General features: G+C 37.3%; 2 protein-coding genes across 2 annotated transcripts in view; one reads left to right on the forward strand and one right to left on the reverse strand.

Annotated features, from left to right (window-relative positions):
* LOC106077005 (uncharacterized) overlaps window positions 1-16,617 on the reverse strand; it is an 80,865-nt gene that overhangs the window by 56,075 nt on the left and 8,173 nt on the right. The gene's annotated exons all lie outside the window — the stretch shown is intronic.
* Window positions 10,442-11,290, forward strand: LOC106077006 (craniofacial development protein 2-like). The gene has a single exon (XM_056009634.1). It carries the CDS (start codon window positions 10,442-10,444, stop codon window positions 11,288-11,290), a length of 849 nt encoding a protein of 282 aa, XP_055865609.1.

Consider the following 16,617-nt stretch of genomic DNA (forward strand, 5'->3'; position numbering starts at 1 on the left):
GACCAAAATGACCTATGTGCAACTTGTCGAGAATTTCATTTCTCATACTTGAAGGAATTATAATTCTGTTCTCATAAAACAATATTCCATTCTCTTCATGAATACTGTCTTTAAATGACCAATACACTTTCACTGTTTCATGAACTTGAGTTTTTATCTTTGGCCAACCTTCTCTGACATAATTCATTACAAGTTTTAATTTAGCATCAGATTCAGTTTTCCTTCTAATTTCAATAATCTTCTGATCACTTCCCGGAAACTGTGCTGTTGCGCTATGAATTCTCATAACCATGTCATCATTTGAATTTGATTGTTCTTGACCATTGAGGTACGCACGCGATAACGTATCAGCTATTTGCATTTTTGAACCTGGAGTGTAAGTTACTGTTAATTGATATCTCAACAGTCTTAACATCATCAACTGAAGTCTTGGTGAAATCTTATGTAAAGGCTTAGTCACAATAGTTTGCAAAGGTTTGTGATCTGATTGTACAGTCACAGTTCTTCCAAAAATATAATGGTGAAAATGTTCAGCTGCAAACACTATAGCTAACATTTCCTTTTTGTGCATATCTGCACTCTGTTTCTGTCAATGATCTTGACGTATACGCAACTGGTTTGTCTTCTTGCATTAAACATGCTCCCAACCCTTTAGAAGAAGCGTCACACTGAATAGTAACTGGCTTTTCAGGGTTAAACAATTGCAGAACTGGAGCTTCACTAAGTGTTTTTTTTATTAGTTGGAAAGCATTGTCTTGCTCTGCATTCCACTGCCACAATACATCTTTCTTTAGCAATTCACACAATGGACTGGTAATTGTTGACATGTTTGGAATGAAACTTGACAGAAAGTTCAACATCCCTAGCAGTCTTTGAATTCCTGTTCGATCTGTTGGTGCTGGCATCTCCATTATTGCTTTGATTTTAGCTGGATCTGGACGAATACCATCTGCTCCAATTTGTCTTCCGAGATAATTAACACCAGAAAGTTTATATTGTATCTTGTTCTTGTTGAACTTTACATTGTTCTTTCTAGCTCTCTCCAGAACATTTTCAAAAATTTGATCATGTTCTTTTTCATCTTTTGCTGCAATCAGCATGTCATCTGACATGATATGTACACCTGGTATGTCTCCGAATACTTGATAAGCACGTTTCTGTAATACTTCACTAGCTGAGGATATACCAAAAGGCATTCTCAAGAATCTGTATCTTCCAAACGGAGTATTGAATGTACATAAATAAGAGCTTGGTTCATCCAACTCAACTTGCCAATATGCATCCTTTTGATCAAGTATACTAAACACTTTTGCTGCTCCCAGTGAACTATTGATTTGATCAAATGTTGGTATAGTGAAATGTTCTCTCATTATATATTTATTCAGTTCTCGGGGATCTAAACACAACCTCAAAGAATTATCTTTCTTCTTTGCTATAACCAAGTTATGAACCCATTCTGTTGGTTCATCAACTTCTGTGATCACTCCATCTTGTTGCATTTGTGTGAGTTTTCTTTTTAATTCTTCATAGAGTGATGGTGCAACTCTGCGCGCACATTGAATAACTGGTTTTGCATCTGACGTCAGTTTAATGTGATACTTCATTTTGTATGTACCGAGTCCTTCGAATACTTGCTTATATTTTTTCATCAACACTTGTGGAACTTCATTTTGTTGCTTGACATCGTGTACTTCGACATTTCTCTTTGCCTCAATTAGTTTTAAAGCAATAGATGTCTTCAGTCATGGTATAGGATTTATACTTTTCTTGATCACGTACAGATCATCTTTAACTTCTACATCGCCGACTTTAAATGTGACCGATGCAACTCCCTTCAGTTCTAATGCTTCATCCCCCAATGCTCGTAGGGTAGTATTTGAATTCTTTAACTGAGTATCAGTTTCTAAATTGTTCCACGTTGACTCTGATATCACATTAGCTTGTGCTCCTGTGTCAATCTTCATTTTGACTATTTTTCCCATAATATTGACATCAACCATCCAAACTTTGACATTGTTGTCTGTACCAATTGCCTCAAACCACAATTCATTTACTTGGCTTGACTGACTTTCATCTTCCAGTAAATCAACAGCCTTGAAGTGTTTCGACCGACATTTTACAGCGAAATGATTTCTTTTTTTACATTTTCGGCATGTCTGTCCGAATGCTGGGCAATTGTATTTTCTGTGAGATCCACCACAAGATCTGCAATCTCTAATGAAACTTGTTACATGATTCTTTGCCATTTTTCCCTGTGAGGTTTTGTCTGGCTTTCTATCTTCTGTCTTCTTTAATTTATTAGCAGCATCCACATGTAGTCCTTTCATATCTATCTTTTGGTTCTGTGTATGCTCGTCAGAACGAATTATGCTTGCTGCTTTCTCTAAAGTTAAGTCTACATCTGTCAGAAGTCTCTCTCTCACTCGATCCGACTGTATGCCACATACCAATCGATCTCTGATGAGTTCATCTCGAAGGTTGTCAAACTTGCATTCTTTTGCCACATTCTTTAACTCAGTATAATACTGTTCAAACGTTTCTCCGTCTTTCTGCTTTCTTGAAAAGAATTTAAATATGTCATACACAGTGTTGGACTTAGGCAAAAAATAATTCTGAAACCTTTCAATGAGTTTGTCTACAGTCTCATCTTCACATACTTGAAAAGTATTGTAGATGTCTCGAGCGGGTTCACCGATCAGGTGTAACAATAAAGCTTTCTTCACTGGCTCGGGCTTCGTATTTTTTATTTTTTTCAGTGGCGACCATAAACAGTTCAAAACTTTGTCTCCATTTTTTCCATCTTTCAGATAGATTACCATCTAGTGACAACGGTTTAGGAGGATCGAATAATTCCATTATTCGTACAGATTCTAGATTCTATGTCTAGATCTAGATCTAACAACATGAACTAACGACACCACAAATAAAATGTACTTTTAGCAATTTAGAAACCACTAGATCTAGAGATCTATTACCAGCACTTTAAAGCAATGTGACACTAGATTTGACACCTAATCTAACACCAGATCTGACACAAGATCTGAAAACAAATCTGACACCATGTTCTGTAGTCACAGATTAATAATAAATTACTGTAGACGTTACTATTTAATAATGATAATAACGAGACTGTCTTGATCAAGGTAGACATATATTTTTATATAACTAACTTTTATTTCCGTCCGATTCTTTGCTTTCGCATAAAACATAAACAACAAACAATGACGTAATATCTCTAATATTAGCACAATATATGTGTGAATGTGTGTGTGTGTGTGTGTTTATACTTAGGGTTTGGGTTATTAAACAAATCCACTTCCTTCCCTCTCAAAAGATCTAGATCTGCTAATGATCAACGTAGAAATGTTAGAAGCAATTATAAAATCAATGATAACGTTCTTTTAATTGTATTCGGCTGTGAGGTTTGTTTTACAATAGTATTAGTGGGTGGATCTTTTTACTGTGACTATACGTCATTTGTTTTAACTCACTTTTGGTTTCTAATTGTCCACGTTAGTATCCATTTCAATCGCTCGTTCCCCCAGTATCGTCAGTTGTCTCCCCTCCCCCTTGACATAACCGATATAAACTTTTCCCCCTACTTCCCAACTACACATGCTTATGTGAACGCTAGCGAGACTAGAAAAATCCGCAAAGAGTGAATGAATAAAAAGACATGACATGACTTATGTAGAAATTATTAGCTAGGATGCTAGAATTCATGTTTGACAATATGCATACGTATCCGGATCGGAATTTAGTGAATGATTTTTTGCTTTGATTTGTTTATTTTAGGTGAATTCCACTCATTCATTGAGGTCCTCATGGCAGGTGGGAAGAGGCTTCAGACATTACCAGTGACAGATTTTTATGGAAACAGCTTGACGTCAAATGCTCCTAGCGCTCCCCCAGACCCCATTGCTGGTAGTGGCAGGGAATCTACAATTTTATGGAAACAGCTTGACGGCAAATGCGCCAAACGGCGCGGGAGGGTCTAAGTCAGTAAGAATAGTACATTAGGTTTTTGAAATAAAACTTTTTAATAGCAGGAAAATGCACTGTAGATACCTCAAAATATGCATTTTGTTGGCTTTCAATATCAGAAATACTATATCTCTAACTATATCCACATCCAGTATTCTAGTCTAGACTTTGGTTATTTCATATATTGAAGTCTGAATCAATATCACCAAACTAGAATCATCTATATGCATGGGCGCAATAAGAACTATTTTTCGGAGGAGGAGGGAGTTGGAGAGGGGTAATTTTTAAATATAGCTATCATACACTTAGCAGTACACTCCCGCTACACTCGTTGATTTTTTCCCAAGCTTAATATTGTTTATTATGGCTGGAATCCCCCCCCCTTTATTTTTTATATTTTTATTTTAATAAATGGGCCACATCCTAATGATCAAACTAACATACTTTTTAAACACATGAATTAGTGTATCTGTTACAATAAAACTTCATGACCCACTCTTTCTTTCCTTCAATCTTTCTTTCTCTCCTTCGCAATCTGGAACCCTCTTTTTTTTTTTTCAACCTATGCATCGTAATTTCATTGACATAGACCTCTGACTTGAAATGGAAATACCCGCTTCATAATGCGCCCCGACACATACGCGCTCTTATAGTTTGGGCCCGTTAATTTTAGTAGCACTTTATCCCTCTCCCACCCCTGCCCACAACAAAAAAGTTATTCATTCGAACACATTCCCGTTCCCATTTCAACATTTCTCTTTTTACTTTGTTGTCAAACTAAAAAAGAAATATCTATTTGGTTCTATTAATTGTAGGCCTAATCGTTTATTTGATCCTTTTTGAATGTAGCTAAATTACAATAGCTCCGTTCTTAGTTGGCGTCTAGGAGGTAAAAGGAACCTGCGTACGAAATTTAATGCGGATGTTTACGATGGTTTAAGAGATCTCGTGATCAATGAGTGTATTACTGGTATTTTACAAAAATTAATAGATTTCGAACGTGAGACCTCCCCCCTCATGGTTACTTTACTTTTTTTGTTTACTTTTTGCAATCTTGAATCTTACTACCCAGATATGTGAAGTGGTCTACCACGTTAAGGAGCTGTCCGTTTACGGTGTTCTTTGGGGCTGAGTAGGTTTTATTAGGTGACTTCTGGAACATGACTTCTGTTTTCCCGAGGTTTATAGATAAACCGAAAGAGGCGGCAGCGTATGCAAATTCGTTGACCGCGTTCTGGAGATCATGCTCATTGTGAGCTAGCAGGGCGCAATCATCGGCATAGAGATGCTCCGTTATGTTCATCTCCTTTGTTTTTTGTATGGGATAGTAGACGTTGAACACATTGCCGTCCGAACGAAACCTGATGTAGATGCCTTCGTGCAATCGCAGCCTCATTTGACCCAGTATTACACCAAAGAAGATAGCGAATAGAGTAGGTGTAAGTACACAGCCCTGCTTCACGCTATTTTCTATTGGAAAGTAATCAGACAGGTCACCATTGTGTCTGGTCTGGCCTTTTTGTCCCAAGTGAAATTGCTAGAGAATGGATAGGAACGTAGGTGGACATCCCAGCCTGGCCAAAATCCTTCACAAGCCATCGCGACTGACCGTGTCGAAAGCCTTGGTGAGGTTCACAAAGGCAGCGTATAGGTTTAGGTTCTGCTCTTTGCATTTTTCTTGTAATTGTCACAGAACAAATATCATGTCAGGTGTGCCTCTACTAGCTCTGAAGACACATCGGCTCTCAGATAACACCTCGTCCACTAAAGAGTGGGTTAGTCGGTCGAGCAATACTCGAACAAAGATTTTTCCTGCTACCGACAGAAGTGTAATGCCTTGATAGTTGGAGCAGTTAGGCTTGTCACCCTTTTTATATAGGGATATGATTACGGAATCTCGAAGTTTAGGTGGGACCACGCACTTCTCCCAGCATTGAGCGAACAAGTCTGTTAGCCTCTCGGTTAGGGCGACACCACCCATTTTAAATATTTCAGCCGGAAGTCCATCAGAGCCAGGTGATTTGTGTTTTTTGAGCTTATGAATCGCTGTTTCAACTTCCTCAAATGTCGGTGGGTCGTCGAGCTCCTCTCTCACAATTTTCTGAGGAACATTTGCCAGTGATTCTTCCAATACTAGCCTTTTATCACCAAATAGCAGGATGTAGTGTTCTGTCCAGCGATTTAGTATGTCCGCCTTGCTAGTTAATAGGGTAGAACCATCGGATGATCTTAGCGGCGCTGTAGTCTAGTAAGTTGGGCCATAGGAACATCGAAGCGACTCATAGAAGGAGCGCGTGTTACCGTTGTCAGCATGTCTCTGCATGTTTACGGACAGCTTAAGCCACCAATTGTTTTTTAGTTCCCTGATCTTTGACTGCAGAGTGTGACAAGAAGCTTTGTAGAGAGTTCTGACTGCTTAGTCATTAGGGTTCGCAAGAACAGAGCGATAGTATTTGTGCTTATTTTTTTAACAGTTCTTGAATTGCGATCTTGTTCTCATCAAACCAGTCTCTATTGGGTTTACTGCAGTATCCCACGACTTTGGCTGTCACTTCCTGAAGTATCGCTTTTAGCTGGCTCCAGTTACTCACTGGATCATCGTCCTGGGGCTTTCGAAGATCAGCCTCGAGTAGTACACTCAAGCGCTCTCGTACGTCAGCAAGCTTATCAACATTAAGCTTCTTTGCCCTAGGCAAGCCATCTTTTTTTTTACCATCTTGATGGTGATGTTCAGCTTTGTAGTTGGCACTCGGCATCACTTTAGTGTGCACCACATCCCTGACATCACACTGTCTCACTATTATGTAATCCAACAGGTGCCAGTGCTTTGAGCGTGGTTACATCCATGTGGTCTTGAAACAGCTTTTTTGTTGAAAAATTGTGTTGGTTATCGCAAGCTTTGCTTAAGAGCTGAGTTCCAACAGAAGCCTCTGTTATCGTTGCAGTTGCCTAGGACACCTGGCCAAGCGCTGTAGTCGTTCCCCACTCGAGCGTTGAAGTCGCCCATGATAACAAGTTTGTCAGTAGTGTCCACCTTGCACAGGACTCTCCTCAGATCATCGTAGAATCTTTCATTGGTTTGAGGCTCTGCCTGCAGCCGTGAACTCCGTGACTATGTCGAAGGTGCCGCTGCAGCGTGGGAGCTTAAGCACTGATAATAGTGACGAATCTAGAGCCATCGAACAGTAGTCTCGTTGACATCGTGTATAGGATGTTACTTACTGAAGAGGTTAAGCACTCTTTAAAAAAATAATCATCAACTTTATATTGGAGTAACTGATTTAAAAAACAACAACTTTCTTTTAAATGTTAATTGTCTTTACTAATTGATCTTGATCTAATTTACTAAATGTTTCTATGATTCTTTAAATTTTAGGTCATAAAAATATTGTGATATATTATTATTTTGAATTTAGCTTTTTTTGTGTGTTCCATTTTTTTTCTTTACCTCCTCTTGAAAATTATGGGCCTATGTGATGTCACCTACATAGCATCTGCATTGATTAGCATTGAAAACGTGTATGAGTGTGTGGAAAAAAGGGATAAAACGAGTGAACTAGACTAGAAATTAAACTTTAGCAGAGAGAATAGGAGGGAGACTGCAAATAGAGAAATAACAAGGTTACAAAGACAGTTTGTGCGGAAACACAAACTCAAAATAGGCCCCCAAAGTGGTCTACCCAGGCAGGTAAAAAGCCAGGCTTCAATATTTTCAGAGAAGAATGGAGAAAGAAGGTTGACAGATCTTGTGTGGTGCCCCAACGGTCCAACACTCCAACGGATAAGTGAAGGTGAAGTTACGTGTGAACCTGGCCTAACTGATGTCATATAATGATTATCTAATTGATCTAATTGTTTTGTAAAGAGTCAATGTCTTATCCAAGGCACACAAAAAAAGTGCTTAAAATAAAATCCTTATTATGTGTTCCATGGCAATATGGTGGCTGCAGTTCACGCGATAATATGAAAAACTACTTATTAATTTGTTGTTTTAAAATTATGTTCCACTTATATGCATATTAAATAGATTTTTTTCTCTTTAAAAAAAGTTTATTTTTTGTCAATGTTGTAGGCAGTATGACAGAACTTACTTAACTTAGCAATAAAATTGCAAAAAAAAAAACATTTTTTTTGACAAAAAATCTAAAATCGTTTGCATTTGTGTTAAAAATATGGTAAATGGTTATCTCCCTTACTAAATAGCCTCCCGTGTTTGTAATTATTGATAGTAAATAGTTTGAAAATATGTTGTAGGCCTATTTTTATGCAAAAACTGCTTGCATATTTGATTTAAAAAAATAATTTATTTCACTTTCAGAAAAGAAAAAAGTAGCCTTTATATCAGAACTTTGAATGGTCTAAAATATCATAATGTTGAATTTTCACTATCTTTTCTAGTTTACGAGATCTAAACGGGACGGACGGACGGACAGACAACACAATACTAATAGCGTCTATTCCACTTAAGGGGGCCGCTAAAAACACACCAAAAAGCTAATATTAAGTGTAACAATTAGTTTGGATCAGTCATGTAATTAAATTTGTAATAGATCTAGACCAGGGGTGGGCAAATTACGTCCCGCGGGCCACATGCGACCCGCCGGAGTGTTTTATGTGGCCCGCTGACACCTACAGAAATCAGGTGTACCCACAGTATATACATATAAAAATGCAAATATATTAATAATAATATCTATATAATTTATTGAAACTGTCTCATTATAAAAAGTTTCAAGCAAACGAAGATTTTTCCTATTGGCTATACATCAATACACTCAATTCAAAACACAATCTCTGATCAATGCTATGAAAAACTGTGTTAAATGTTAGGTAGGCATGGAACAAGATGGCAAGTGTAACAACTGATGGGGTTCGATCTTTAAATTGTTTGTTTTTTTTTTTGCTTTTTTTTTTTTTTTAAATATCCCAACCATAAACTCTAAACAGGAAAGTTTACACAAAGCTGGATACAATTTTTTATTAACAGTCAACAGAACAGCATAGTATTTAAACTTATTAGAGCTAGGGGTGTTAACCACAGGTAGTTCCGATTTAGGGACAAATAATCCAATATATCCGCTATCCTGGCATGGGCAAATCAAATGAGAACATTATAAAATCTCAAGGAAGATATTTTTATGTTACTTGAAGGACATTGACTGTGACTTTGTTACCAATATTTCTAATGAAGAGTGGAAGACATATTTCATGTGTTTCATAATTATTATTGCAATGGGTATTTTGCATATGGAATGCAAATGCATGTCAAATCTTTTCAAATAAGGCGTTCCCATTTCTACAAGCAAGCAAAAGAAAACAGGTTTTGCCATTTTCCTTTGCTGAAAGGTGAAACTATTTCTAGTGAAATGATTAAAAGTACAAAACGTATTTAGATTCCTTAATTGTGCAATTTATAAAGCAAATTTTAAGAAGTCAAGAACCAGTTTTTAATGCCATCAGCTCACAATTCAGCGTAGAAGCTGATTCAGCTTTAGAGGACATAACTCCAAGCAAAGAGTTCCAGTCAGTACTTTCACGGGAGCCAGAAGCTGTATTTCCACACTTTAAAAAAAAATTGCTGCTGTTCACACTATTTGGGTACACATACATCAGTTCTTCTTCTTCGTTCTCATTTTAGATGTTGGATCGCTCAGATCAGTAATCCTATATCCGAAATGAACCGCGCAGTGGTTTCCAGATCAGGCAGTTCTCCGAATAGTTTTGGTTCTATAGGAGAGCTTTGGGGCCAGAGTCTTGTTCGGGTCTCTTGATTTAGTATGCACCATTGAAAGACATGGTCAGCATTCGCTTGTGATGCTCCACAAGGGCCAGTTTCGCTCATCCCGACATTTAACTTCCAGAACATATATTGTATCATTCAGTGAGCAAGCATTTTTTTGTGTGGAAACTAAACAAGTATAATTACTGGTATTATACTGGTCGATTTTGACTGACTGTAATTTGATAGCAGTCACAAGGGTAACAACTAGTAAGATAGTTTAACAGTTACGAACATTATGCACGAGTGCAAAAAGTAAAATACTGCACATTAAGTACAACTGTATATTTGTGGGGATATTGTAATATAAAAAGACAACAGAAATTTAAAAAAAAATTAAAATTATTGCTAAGAAACGTGAATACAATTGGAGGCATTCGGCTGTAGTCAGCATGGAGAGGGATGGGCGCCGCCATGCAAGTAACTAACCCTCGTTACACCAAATGAGATGATGACCGTTAATAAACCCGTCGCCCGGATTACCAAGGCCGCGCCTACCGTTACAGACCAGAAGGGGTTGAGAAGTATACTACTGGTCCATGCAAAACTAAAATAAATACCAGAAATAAAATCACCACAGGAACAAGGAATGTGAGATCACTAAGAGACGAAGGAAATGTTGAAGAGCTCACACATGAACTTAACCGACTCCGTTTCAACATCATAGGACTCTCTGAAATGCGCTGGAAAAACATAGGTGAAACAACAACAGAAGATGGCCATAAACTGGACTACAGTGGACTACCAGATGTTCAGGAACAAGGAGTAGGATTTCTTGTACACAGGAACTACAACAACTGCGTTGTGAATTGTTACCCTATATCCAGTCGACTCATCTTCATACGTTTAAAGGCATCACCCTTCAATATCACCATCATTCAAGCCTACGCTCCTACATCAACATATGACGATGAGGCAGTAGAAGAGTTTTATGATCAATTACAGGAAGTGGCCAATAAGGTCCCGAAAAAGGACATCCTTGTTGTACAAGGAGACTGGAATGCCAAAGTAGGAAGTGACTCCTATCAAACCTGGAAAGGCACTTGTGGAAAATACAGTAACATCTCAACCAATGAAAGAAGTCAAAGACTATTAGAATTTGCGAAATACAACAATCTCTTACTGGCTAACACACTAGGATGCCACAAAAAATCGCGTATAACCACGTGGCACAGTCCGAACGGAGAGCACCACAACCAGATCGACTATATCATGGTGCAACAGCGTTTTAAGACAAGCATCCATACGGCTAAAACAAGAAGTTTTCCTGGAGCTGACATTGGAAGCGACCATGACCTTGTTATGATGACCCTTAAAGTACACCTAAAAAAGGTAACAAAACAAGGACCTACCAGGATAAAATTTGACTTGGACAAGTTGAAAGACCCCCAAGTAGCTGCCATATTCGAGGCACAAGTAGGAGGACGCTTTGAAGCCCTCAATATATTGGACTCCAATGACCAGGATATCGATACGCAAGTCAATATGCTAAACACAGCAGTCACAGATACAGCCCTGGAAATATAAGGGAAGCTCCGCCCGCCCAAAAAACCCTGGGTAACAGAGGATATACTCCAACTCTGTGACAAGCGACGGGAGCTTAAAGGGAAAAAGCTGTCCGACCCAAAATATGTCCACGAATACAAAAGCGTCAACAAACGGATTAGAAAGGGATTGAAAGAAGCGAAGAAAAAGTGGATAGAGAATAAGTGTCAAGAAATTGAACAGGGACTTCTTATCTTATCTTATCTTATATAATACAGACGTTACTTCAAAAAAGAAGATGATTACGTCCTACGCGTCATGCATTTAGTCATGCATATTAACCAATGACTTAAATTCTGCCAAGTCACTGGTTTTCCTGGCTAGCTCAGGCAACCCATTCCATGCTCTAATAGCACTAGGGAAGAAGGAGTATTTGTACAAATTTGTCCTAGCATATGGGACGAGGAATGTGCCTTTATCTTTGTGTCTTTCAGAGTATTTTATTAAATTTTGTTTTTGTATTTGAAGATTATGGTTCAGTGTTTTATGTATGATTGCTACTTTACTTTTGAGCCTTCTGTCCTGAAGGCTTTCTAAATTTAGTGATTTTACTAAAGGTGTTACTCTAGTCAAATGTGAATATTCGTTTGTTATGAATCTCACTGCTCTATTTTGTGTCTGTTCCAGTTTCTTAATGTTTTCTTGAGTTGAGGGGTCCCAAACGGAGGATGCATATTCTATTATTGGCCTAACCAAGGTTAAGTAACATTTTAGTTTTATGTTCTTATTTGATTTATAGAAATTTCTTTTAATAAATCCTAATGCTTTGTTTGATTTTTTTGTAGTTTCATCAATATGTGGATTCCATGATAGTTTTTCATTTATTATAACACCTAGGTATTTTGCGTTTTTAGTCTGTGATACTGGTTTGCCATGAATAAGATAAGTGGAATTAATTTGTTTTAGTTTTTTTGTTACTCTTAACAACTGACATTTTTCTGGGTGGAAAGACATGCTCCAATTTGATTCCCATTTCTGTAATTCATCTAATTCTCTATGTAAAATATCTGTGTCTTGTGTTGTTTTTATTGTTCTATATATTATGCAATCGTCTGCAAATAATCTGACTTTTGTTCCTGAACTAATGCAATTTGGTAAATCATTTATGTAAATTAAAAATAGTAGTGGACCCAAGACTGTACCTTGAGGTACACCTGAGTTTACTGTTATCGGTGTTGATTTAGAGCCATTTATTATTACAGTTTGTTCTCTCCCTATCAGAAAGTCTTTAATCCACTGATGCAGTGGACCATTAATGCCGAAATATTTTAATTTTTTAAGCAAACTATGGTGGTGAACTTTGTCAAAAGCCTTAGAAAAATCTAGTAAGATAGCATCTATTTGTTCACTATTATCTAAACCTTTTGAAAAATCATCAATTAGTCCTATTAGTTGTGTTTCACATGATCTATATTTCCTAAAGCCATGTTGGTATGGTGTGAGGACATTATGTTTGTCTAAGTGGTTTATGATGTTGCTACATATTATGTGTTCTAGGATTTTACATGTGATGCTGGTAAGTGATACTGGTCTGTAGTTCCCTGGGTCAGATTTTTCTCCTTTTTTAAATAGGGGGGTGACATTAGCTTCTTTCCAGTCCTTTGGTACTCTGCCCTGGTTTAGTGAAGCCTGAAAGAGTATTTTGAACACTGGGGCTAGCTCATTACTTAGTTCTTTGAGTAATCTAGCTGGAATACCATCAGGTCCAGAAGCTTTATTTGGTTTGGTGTTGGCTAATAGTTTTTGAATTCCATTTTCTTGTACTACTATATCTTCTATGTTGTCTACTTGGTTCAAATTCAGTAATATGTCTTTGTCTCCTGGGGCTGAGAATGCTGATGCAAAGTATTTGTTTAGAATGTTTGCTTTAGTTTCATTATCATTATGTATTATGTTATGTTCATCTTTTAATGGCGCTACGCCTGTTGTTTCCATTTTCTTAGACTTAATGTATGACCATAGGTTTTTGTTGTTATCTTTAGATATTACATTGTTTATGTATTCACTCTGCAGCTGTCTGCTTACTTTTTGGGTTAAGTGTTTAATTTTTATATACTTTTTGTAAACTCTTTCTGCATTAGTTTCTTTAAATTTTCTATAGAGGTTTTCCTTCTGTTTACAAAGCTTCTTTAGTCTATTATTAAACCAGCATTTATTTATTTTGTTTGATGCGTATTTAGTTGGTATATGATTTTCTATTATGCTTTTAAGATGGTTTTTAATGAAATTCCAGAGGTCATCGACTGGTTGGTTAATGTCTTTTTCTAATAAGAATGTTTGTTGAAAGTTTAGTGCAGCTTGGTGTAGTTGTGTTAGGTTACATTTATTCCAGAGTAAGATTTTTCTTTTGGGTTTTGTATTGGCTACTGCTTTTATCTGACTGTGTATTTTTATGATCTCATGGTCTGATAGACCAGGGATAATTTCATAATCAACTACTAATCCAGGTCTGTTGGTTAAGAAGAGATCTAATGTGTTGTTTATTCTAGTTGGCTTTTTAATGATTTGATCTAAACTTAGGTTGTGTAAAGTTTCTATGAAAAGCTCATTTATGTCCTTAAGGTTTTGGTGTTTATCTATGGTTAGTGTTTTCCAATTTATATCAGGTAGGTTGAAATCACCCATAATCCAAAAAACTGCATTTTTATTTGTCTCTTTAAGTGTAGTAATCTGATTACATAGTTCCTGCATGTATTCTAAACTAGAATTTGGTGGTCTGTAAATGCTGCCTATTATTAGGGATGTTGAGGTGGTATTAATTTTACAAAATGTTGATTCTACATTTTTTGAGTTAGGTAAGGTAATTTCTTCTGCTATAAGAGTGTTTTTTATTGCTAAAAGAACTCCTCCATGATTATCAGCCCTATCTTTTCTAAAAATTTCATAATTACTATTGAAAATTTCTGCATTATAAATTTCAGGATGCAGCCAAGTTTCTGTTCCTGCAATTATGTCTGGTTTCTCACATTCTAATAAAATTTCTAAGTCTGCTGTTTTGTTCCTAATGCTTTGAAAATTTATAACTAAGGTTTAAAGGTATTTTGGTATTACTTCTTTAGTAGGTTTGTTTAGTGAGGCTGTTGTATTAATTTTAGTAGATTTAGGTTTAACAGGAGTGGATCTGGCTAGTGGTTGGTGAGTTTGGTTCGGGATGGTGTTTAGGATGTTGTATGGGTTAGAAGTGTCCGCATCAAAGGAATCAAACAGTCCTGATGTAAACTGAGGTAACCCACACGGTACACAGTGCCATGATGCGTCTTTGTTGCCTAAGGCAAAATACACAGGTGTATTCATATGGAGACATGATGCATGGTACCATTCATCGCAGGTGTCACATTGAATGGCTTTCTGTTTCAGGGTGCATATTTTTTTGCAGATGTTGCATCTATCTTTAGATCTAGGCCCTGGATTTGACTCTACATCTCCTGCCATTAATATTAACAGTGATAGGTATTTATTTCTGCTGTGTCTGATTGAGAACTTCCATTTGTGATGGGTAATCTTCTTTAATGTTATAGATGTGTATGTTAGGTTATTTTTGAAGTTGCATTGTTCTAAAGTGTGATGATTGATTATGACTGTTGTTTCCTTTTTAAGTTTAGTGTTGACAAAGGTAGATCTAGTTCTGTGTTCAGCTAGTGTGCATTTGGTGATTATTAGGATAAATAGCCAGAGCAATTTCATGATGACTGTTCTTGATTTTAGTTTTTAAAGGAGTCTAGTCTAAATCTAGTTTAAGGTTTACAATGCCTAAGTTAAGTCTAAATCTAAAGTGAAAGCTAGTTTACAATGACAATTAAATCAAATCAAATGGTTTATTAAATTCAAAATAAAAATTCAAAACTTAATAGGAACAACAGCAAAAAAGCGTAAAAAATTAGTAAAGGACCTCACTACCTCAAGCATGGAAGAACCAACACAATACAAGACTAAAACAACAAATGCTTAACCGAGGACAAAGATGTGTTGAAAAGATGGACGGAATACTGTTCAGAGTTGTATAACTTTGAAATCTCAGGAGATCCAGAGATACTAAATGTCCCGGCAGTCTCCAACATTGACGACTATCCGATTCTTCGCTCGGAAGTAGCAGCAGCAATAAAAGCCCTGAAAAGGGGAAAATCGGCCGGAGTTGACAACATTCCTGGTGAACTTCTTCAGGCAGGAGGAGAAACTATGATAAACGCACTCTATATGATTTGCAACAAGATCTGGCAATCAGGAGAATGGCCCAAACCCTGGACCCAATTACTCATAATAACATTTCCAAAGAAAGGCAACTTACAACTCTGTCAAAACTATCGCACCATCAGCCTCATAAGTCATCCCAGCAAAGTACTGTTAAAAATCATATTAAACCGGCTAAAACCGATAGCAGACAACATCATATCAGAAAAACAAGCAGGTTTTAGACAAGGTCGCAGCACAACAGAACAAATCCTAAACCTCAGAATACTTTGTGAGAAATATCTCCAACACCAAGAGAATCTTTTCCATGTCTTTATTGATTTCAAGAAAGCTTTCGATCGAGTATGGCACGGAGCACTCTGGGCGACAATGGAAAAGTACAACATTAATAAAAACATAATCAAAGTTATCCAGAACCTCTACAAGGAGGCCACCAGTGCGGTGTACTTCAACAATAATATTGGGGACTGGTTCAAAACCACAGTTGGAGTAAGACAAGGCTGCATACTGTCACCAACACTCTTCAATATCTTCCTTGAAAGGATAATGGAAGATGCCCTCGAGGGCTATGAAGGTACTGTTAGCATTGGAGGAAGAAGAATTACTAACTTGCGCTTCGCAGATGACACTGACGGCCTAGCAGGGACAGAAGAAGAACTAGCTGACCTGGTGATGCGCATTGACAAGACTTCCGCAGCATATGGCATGCAAAATAAATGCCGAAAAAACTCAAATTATGACCAATAGCCATCAGGGCTTTAAAAGAGGCATCAGTATTGGAGGTGAAAAGCTAACTAGTGTTAACAGCTTCAAATACCTCGGAGCTATTGTCTCAGATGAGGGAACAAAACCCGAATTATTGGCCCGAATAGCACAGTCCACAGCAGCCCTTTCAAAACTTAAAATAATATGGAAAGATAAGGGCTTAGCCCTCGGCACCAAAATCAGACTGATTCGATCTCTGGTCATGGCCACATTTGTATATGCTTGCGAGTCGTGGACGTTGAATGCAGAGCTTGAGAGGAGGATCCTAGCAATGGAATTGAGATGCTACAGAAAAATCCTAGGCATCACATTCAAAGACCGCATCACAAACCAAGAAATCAGAAACAGGGTTACTG

This window comes from Biomphalaria glabrata, chromosome 14, assembly GCF_947242115.1.
Source record: "Biomphalaria glabrata chromosome 14, xgBioGlab47.1, whole genome shotgun sequence".
Lineage (NCBI taxonomy): Eukaryota > Metazoa > Mollusca > Gastropoda > Planorbidae > Biomphalaria > Biomphalaria glabrata.